At 35.3% G+C, this 7,778-nt stretch overlaps 1 protein-coding gene across 2 annotated transcripts; it reads left to right on the top strand.

Moving 5' to 3' along the window:
- Positions 1-15: 15 nt before the first annotated feature.
- On the top strand, positions 16-6,285 carry ptgdsa (prostaglandin D2 synthase a). 2 transcript variants are annotated; one of them, XM_051684528.1, is made up of 6 exons: positions 16-465; positions 3,145-3,284; positions 3,436-3,554; positions 3,701-3,811; positions 3,926-4,030; positions 4,166-6,285. In XM_051684528.1, the coding sequence occupies exons 1-6, from the start codon at positions 370-372 to the stop codon at positions 4,240-4,242; spliced, it is 648 nt and encodes a 215-aa protein (XP_051540488.1). In that variant the 5' UTR covers positions 16-369; the 3' UTR covers positions 4,243-6,285. The 2 variants fall into 2 exon arrangements, with proteins under 2 accessions (XP_051540488.1, XP_051540489.1); XM_051684529.1 differs by having other exon boundaries at positions 3,478-3,554.
- The last annotated feature ends 1,493 nt before the right edge of the window (positions 6,286-7,778 follow it).

Raw genomic sequence — 7,778 nt, forward strand, 5'->3', positions numbered from 1 at the left:
AAAAGCAGGATATGTACAAGTGCACATTTTTATGATATTTTGTGTGCGGGAAGTCTTCATTTGGAACAGTTTAATTTGTAATGAAAGGCTCTGCTTGAAAAGTGCATGTGCTTTCTTTCTTTAAAATAAATGCCTCTTGATTTGATATTTAGTTTTTTAATGCATAGACATTCGTATATTAAGGGTGGCTTAAGTGTTCAAATATATTTGAGGCCACTGTAGAAATGAATGGTGCCTCTGTTGGTTGTGTTCTTTCATTTGATTGGCTAGATTGGTCAGTGGGAGGAGCCTATATGGTTGGCACCCCCTTTGGCAGAATCTGCATAGTCCAGAATCCCACTTTCCTGGCTGTTTCTCTTCCACGCAACCATGAAGATCACCTTGGTGACCAGCTCTTTGGTGATGCTCTTCTTGATAGATGTCCACGCCAATGTCCAACCACAGAAGAACTTTGACCTCCAGAGGGTGAGAACATTTGCCGTCTATTTTACATGGTGTTTTGGAGGAGAGAGCAGCTTTTCTTTTTGCATTGACCAGACATGAATAGGCCAGGTGTTTTGGTTTTTTGTGTTTTTTTTTCTGTGGAAGTTTAGCATGTAACATTATGGTGTTAAAGACTAGTAATAACAAAATATCATGATATATATCACAGCCATTTGAAAATCGTGTCATTTTTTTGTGGGTCTAGGCTGTGACACTTGCAATTTTGACACCTCTATAGACATTCCTTCAGTGATATCCCAGCTGAAATATGCCATTTAAGGAACTCTTGAGGTGTTTTTTTTTTTTTTTTTTTTTTTTTTTCTCTCAATGCTAAATATGGACAAATACAAGATTTTAGTGTCTGTTTAGATATAATAGAACAGGGTAATACTCGACAGAACAGCGATTGCAGTTACAGAAGAGAGAGACAGTGTAGACAAAAAGACCTCAGGGTCATGCAGTCAGTGTTGCAACAAGGAACGGATGATTTCTTCCAAGTTTTCAGGCCTCTAATAATCAGTGTTGGGTGTAATCTGATTTCAAAGTAATTAGTTACTGTGCTTTTAGCAAAAAAAGAAATAAAAGACTATTGTAACGCATTACAATAACCGGCAGCTGTGCAGCATACCTTTTATATTTTAAATACAAAATCTTTACAATATTTTACCATAAAATAACATGTATTGGTAAATATATATATTTTGTAATTTACCGTATACTATGTTACTGTAACTACCCGTTAACCAATTAATGTTTTTTTTTTTTTTTTACTGTAGCATTTTTATATTCGTTTACCATTAAAATTACGGATTTTTTTTTTTATAGTGTAGTAATCATTACAGCTACTGACGTTCAATGCAGTTAATCTCTTTTACGTACTGTACATTACTTGGACTACACATTTCTAAAATAGAATTATTTATGTAGAATTTAAATTATGTTCGTATGTGCGTCTGTTTGTGTTTCTGTGACAGTTTCTAATGACTCACTGAAAGGGAGAAATATAAGGTGCGTGTATGCGTGCAACAATGAAGAACGAGGAAATATACTGCAGACATTATTTTGAATTTGTTAAAGTCAGAAATTAACTTTCCTGTGAAAAGTGTTTTAGAAATTAACTTAAAAGTAAATTAGGAATGTGATTACTTTCGATGAAACAGTCACTTAAGTGAGCTGATTACAATTTTATAAAAAGTCATTTGTAATGTGTAGTGGATTGCATTTTATATAGCAACTTTCCCAATACTGCTAATAATACTGAGATGTTTCAAGGTTTATGTAGAAAAGTGCTGGTTCTTGGTTTGGTTTGTGTACATTAGTTTATACATGGAATTATTTGTTTAAAAAATGCCACTGGAGAACATGAAATATTCTGGGAAGTACAAATTTAAATGTGTGTACAACTCTTTAAGTACAGGAGACTGGTACTATATATAGATAGATATAAATAGATACAAGTATAAATCCAAAGGCATTACAACTCTAGACCAGTGGTTCTCAACAAGGGGGGCACAAGATGACTTAAATTATTTAAAATATGTTAGATTATAAGAATTTAGGTAAATAAATAAAAAATAATAATAAACAAAATTGGCTTAACATCTAAACTGGCATACTTTTTTTATTATTCAACAACTCAATGAAACAACTTGTTTGTTGATCATTCTGCAAAATTTGATCCATTTCAAAAAGGTAATTTTTTTTAAGTAAATTCCTGCAAGATTTTAACATTGTACTGGACAAATAATGTCTAAGTGTTAATAAACTGCATTATATGAAACTGCATTTATACAGTATGTATGTAAGATATAGCTATGCCTTTAAAACAGATATGGGGTTAACAGTTTTACAGTTCATTCAGCAGTCACTAGATTTATGCTCAAGATCATCACTAAAAGGTGTTTATTAGAAATAGTATTTAATACTGATATTTCTACAAAACAAATAGTTGTTTTATGTACAAAATCATGGTAACAGGAATGCCAAGTTGAGACAAAAGTTAAAAAAAATTAAAAAAAAGTGATAAGAGAAGCTTACCTGTACTGTTTATATACTAAGACAACGAAGATGTCATTATGACATTTATGGAATTATACATTATTTTAATAAAAGAGAGTTATAATGGTAACAGGGTTGACATAAATTGGGGACACAATTTTAAGGACCCTATTTTAAGAGCGCTATAGCGCTAATCGCAGCACTATGCAATACGTCAGTGGGCATGGCCATCACGTTTTGGTATTTTTGTGCAAGCATGTGCTAAGTCTAAGCCCAAGTGAGTTTGGCAAAATTGTTGATACATTTTTGTTTCATAAAACAGCTACGACAGTGATCAGGGACATAATTTGATGTTCCACTATATTTTCAGGAACTGAGTTTAGACTTTGCACTGAAAACAGACGTGCTTTTGAAACATCTTAGCGTAACGACCTGTTTCTCAGGAAAATAGCAAACTGCACTTTGTGCCACTTCATTAACTTACAATACACCTACAGTTTGCGTGCATACACCTATGCCCACCTGCATTTTGCACTGGCATGGAAATTGCTCTTAGATTTAGCGACCATGTGCACGGTTGTTGCACATACACAATCATGAAAATAGAGCGCTTAATCTCTGTACTGTAAGTTCTGCACCACAAGATGGGCTGTTTATGTTCAGTTTGCAGGAAAGTGGTATCGGATCGGCCTCGCCTATGATTCTCCAGGTTTTGTTACATTTAGAGGCAGACTGACCATTTCTATGGGCATAGTGGAACCAAAGGAAAATGGGGATGTCAACATGACAATGTGGAGTTTAAGGTGTGTAAGAGAGAGTCTCTTTAAAAAGCAAAACTAATTGTAACCTTACATGATTGAACTTGGCTGAAGAATGCTTTTCCTTACATAGTTACTGACCATTTATAACTTAAAATCTAGTAATACACACAGTGTGTTTTGCTGTTTGGCCCAGTTCCATGTTTCCTGTCCCCCTGTTACATGTGATTACATGCAGGTCATCTGGTTGCCAGCGTAAGCTCTATGTTTATGAGAAGACGTCTGTGCCTGGCCTATTTAACTACTACAGCACTCGTAAGTTGATAGCAGAGATTTTTCACAGAATACTGAGACATCATCGCAAACTTTTTTACATAACAGACCAGTGATTGATATCTGAACTTTGGAGAAACAATAATAATAATTGTCCAAGTCCCATCAGTTTTTATTATTATTTAAAGGTCATAGAAGAGTAAAGGATGTTACTGTGGTGGAGACAAACTACACAGAGTATGCCTTGGTCCTCAAACACAGGAAGTTCAACAAGAAGTACACACAAGTATCACTTTATGGTAAGATTTTCATTAACCACAGTGTGAATGTGCACTTTTAAAATAAAACATTTAGGGTCAGTGTATGTGTTCTGCCTTTGTAACTTATTTTCACTGCCTCCATTTTCATTGTAGGCCGCACTAAAAAATTAAGAGCCGATCTGATAGAGAAGTTCAGAGCATATGCCACAGCTCGAGGATTTTCCAAAGACTCCATACTGACTCCACCACCACCTGCTGGTAAACATGCAAACTGCAGTATAGTTACACATTAGCACCGTTCCAAAAACCTATTAAGCTGGCTATTTTGACAGCATTTTAAGGCATCATAAGCCTGCTCCACACACGAAAACTGTTCCCCCATTGGCCCCTTAGATTTGCCTCGAGACCCTCCAGAAACCTGTGATGCCCCCATCCTGATAGACAGTGAAATTGAATTGGCACCCCTGTGAGTGTCAGTCGAGTCTCTGATGAACTTCTCATGCTGTCTATGTAAAGCGGTTCAAATCTGTCACATATTGAGGTTCTATGATAGTTAAAATGCTACCTTAGAAGTTGGTTGCTTGATGTAAGCAGTAGGCTGCAAGGCAGCACACTAGGTTTTGGAACAAAGATACAGCAGCCAGTAGCAGTTCTAGCTTGTATGGCACCCTGGGCGAAACCTGCTTCAGTGCCAAAAATCTAGAGTTCTGACAAACTTACTGCAAATTTTCCACTCATTATTTTCACATGCAAATGAGCTTGCGATTCAATACAAATGTTTGGCAGAACAGGGTTCCCACACGTCCTGGAAATCCTGGGAAACCTGGAATTTTGCAAAGCAGTTTTCCAGTCATGGAAAAGTCATGGAAAATGAGAAAAATAGGTCCTGGAAAATAATTATTTGTCCTAGAAAATATTTTAGTATGATAAAACTTTCTGATCCATTCACTGACAGTTTTTGTACAAGTATTGATATAGTGCAATTTTTTTCCATTCCAACTTCCAACACTGCTGTAGTGTTAACTACAAAATCATTTGAATTATCCAAATTTTATTGAGTAAACTTTAGACAACGACGACGGTCAGACCACAGATTGAGGTGGTAGTGTGGCGATACGGCCTTTACACCTCGGTATGTAAATTAATTTTCAATAATTCAACGATCAGAGTCTGCTTATACTGCCGTTACCACATGTAGGGCCCTATGAATTCCACGATGCGGAGAAAACAGATAAAATCACTGAATCCAGCCATAAAAATGTAAACTGGTTTGAGATATGATGGGGGTCCAGTATTCAAAAAAAGGCTGAGAACCACTACATTTGAATACAATGAGCAGAGCATTCTGAAGAGTGCAGCACATGCAGACTTTATATTTATTTTAATGGGGTTAAATAATCACACTGGGACAAGTAGCAAACTACTTATCCAAAGGTGAGAAACTACCGTCAAAAGCACACAGAAACACCAAAATAAAAGCTCAACTTAAATTAAAGCAATATCTCACATTTGTGATGTTATGTTGTGCAGACTTCATTTGACAAAAATATCTCCAGTGTTGTTTCAGATTGTGCTGTAAAGATTTGGTAGAAAAGCACTTCATTTGATAAAAATAATGCAAAGTTATTTTGAAAAATGTATTTACTTAAAAGAATTACATTTTTATTTGATTAAAATGTTTACAGATTCATTTGATTAGACACCATTTCTTTTATGAAATTTAATTAAACTGTTGAAAAAAAATAACTCCCCAACAACCACAATTTGAATGACCTCTCATGTGTTTTTTCTTAAATATTACAACCATGTGACACATAAAATGTCCTGGAAGATTGTGCCTTGAAAAATGTGGGAAACCAGTTTGCAGCTCTTTACCGTTAGTGGTGAACCTGCAGCAAACCTTTGGCAACAATGATGAGTTTAACGCAAAGCTCATTTGCATGTGAAAATAATGATTGGCAAATTTGCTAGAAGTTTGCCAGAACTCTCGATTTTTGAAAGGGAGATCAGTGGACGTGATTGTGTTGCTGAAGTAGCTGATTTATCAGTTACTTGCAAAACCTTTCATTTCTGTTTTTCTTTCTGAGATCATTGTCCTTCTTCAACAAATTAGGCAAGCAAGAGCTTATTTCAGGACCTGATTCCCTTTTAAAATCAAAGACATACAGTACTGTCCTCCACCACAATGTGTTACAAAGTTATCAACTAACAAAAGCCTTGACCTGTACTGTAGTTTATTTAGTTTTCTCTTGTATACATTCAAACCGTTGTTCTGTATATCACTTGTTAGGCTAAATGAGCTTACCTTAATGAGCTGAAATGACATTGGTGGACTATGTTTAATAATTGGTGGTGATATTGTAACTGATCATGAGGTGACTGTCTGAATTGTTATATTTCATTGTAAACCTGACTAATTATTGAACCATGAACACAGAAGAATGGAAATATAGAGGAAGTGATGACTTCTCTATACATCTTAACTTGTACAAATAAAAACTGTATTCTGTTTATGATGTACATGTGTGCATGTATGTATGTTTGGCTCTAGAGTTCTGCCAATAGAGGAGAGAGCAGTATCTGTGTGTAATGAAGAGGGGGTAAGGAAAGAAAAAGAGAAATGTAGCAAGATGTATCATAATTGTAAGAAAATGTAATACTATGAAGATATGGTAGGGTGAACACAGGTAAAGTGGGACACTTAAAGGATTATTCCTGGTTCAGCATTTATGGCACAATGTTGATTGCCACAAAAATTAGTTTTGACTCATCCTTCTGTTTCTTTAAAGAAAGCGAAAATTTGTAAAAATGTACGCATTGATTTTGGTGTAGTTATCCGTTGTGTTTATGGTGATGTACATGTTCGAAGGCAGAAGACAGCACTATTTGCTCCTGGATTGCTCTAACTATACAAGCCCTACTTTGCTTCAATTTCATCCTTATAAACTCTTTGTAAAGCGTAATAATAATGTTTAGACTGAGTAGAGATGTCGTGAATAAATAGACAATTAAGAAAATATACTAATGGTTTGTCTATATTTTCCTAGCAATCACTGGTATTTTTATTGATCTGTTCTCTGTATTAAACAGTTCTGTATTTATATCTGTCATTTGCTTTAGGCTGCATATTCAATAAAAAGCATGCTTTCTGCCTCTTTCTATGAATGGGATCCCCATGAGGTCAGTAAAAGAAGCTGTTATAATCACTCAGTGATAATTAAAAGATATTTGCAGTAGATATGTCATGTAATTTGTAATGTTTACATGCTGCATGTCACTAAGGCTAACAGCATGCTAACCTTGGCCATATGCATCTATTACCCTCTGTTTTTGTATTTTATGATGGAATGTGTGAAAAAGTCCACATAAGATCATGAATACGTTTTTTATATTTGTATTATTAAAGAAAGACATTTATTGCTACTACTGTAAAGATTGGTGTTGGGTGACAAATATTTACATGTATGAATGTTACTATGACAGACAGATAGGAAAATTAGTCAATGGACAAAAGAATAGTAATTAGAGGCATATCAATGTGTCACATGTGTGAATGGTTTAAAGACTGCTGATCCATCCATCGCTGCCAAAGGAGACAAATCATCCTCCGAAAGGCATTTCGAAGGGAGGACAATCATCATAGCCATTCTGTAAAATTGTTTCAAATTGAATTTCCAATAAAAGATGATTTAAAATGTGAGTTCTAAACAAAAAATATTTTTGAGCCCTGCACCTTTCAGCTCTCCAAAGCTCTCACAGTGGATGATAAAGTCTGTGAAGGGAATAGGGCATATGGACGATCACTTCTGAATGAAACACACCCACTGTGTTGTTGTTGCTGCTCTGTTCTGTTTTTTGGGTTGTGTTCGACTTCTGGTTAAATACACGTTGCGAACTTTGTTTTTTGGAGGATGCACATAAGGCCTATTATGGACCGATTTACGTATTTACATGCTAGACGGAACCGATCTACAATCGTATTCTCCAAGTCTGTTTGTTTGATTTA

This window comes from Myxocyprinus asiaticus, chromosome 42, assembly GCF_019703515.2.
Source record: "Myxocyprinus asiaticus isolate MX2 ecotype Aquarium Trade chromosome 42, UBuf_Myxa_2, whole genome shotgun sequence".
Taxonomy (NCBI): Eukaryota; Metazoa; Chordata; class Actinopteri; order Cypriniformes; family Catostomidae; genus Myxocyprinus; species Myxocyprinus asiaticus.

Bases quoted from the DNA above. Each gene is read 5' to 3' on its own strand.
- ptgdsa (XM_051684528.1), top strand. From the start codon at position 370: ATGAAGATCACCTTGGTGACCAGCTCTTTGGTGATGCTCTTCTTGATA. The intron at 466-3,144 runs GTGAGAACATTT...GTTTATGTTCAG, and splicing joins AGAACTTTGACCTCCAGAGG to TTTGCAGGAAAGTGGTATCG. The intron at 3,285-3,435 runs GTGTGTAAGAGA...TGTTTGGCCCAG, and splicing joins ATGACAATGTGGAGTTTAAG to TTCCATGTTTCCTGTCCCCC.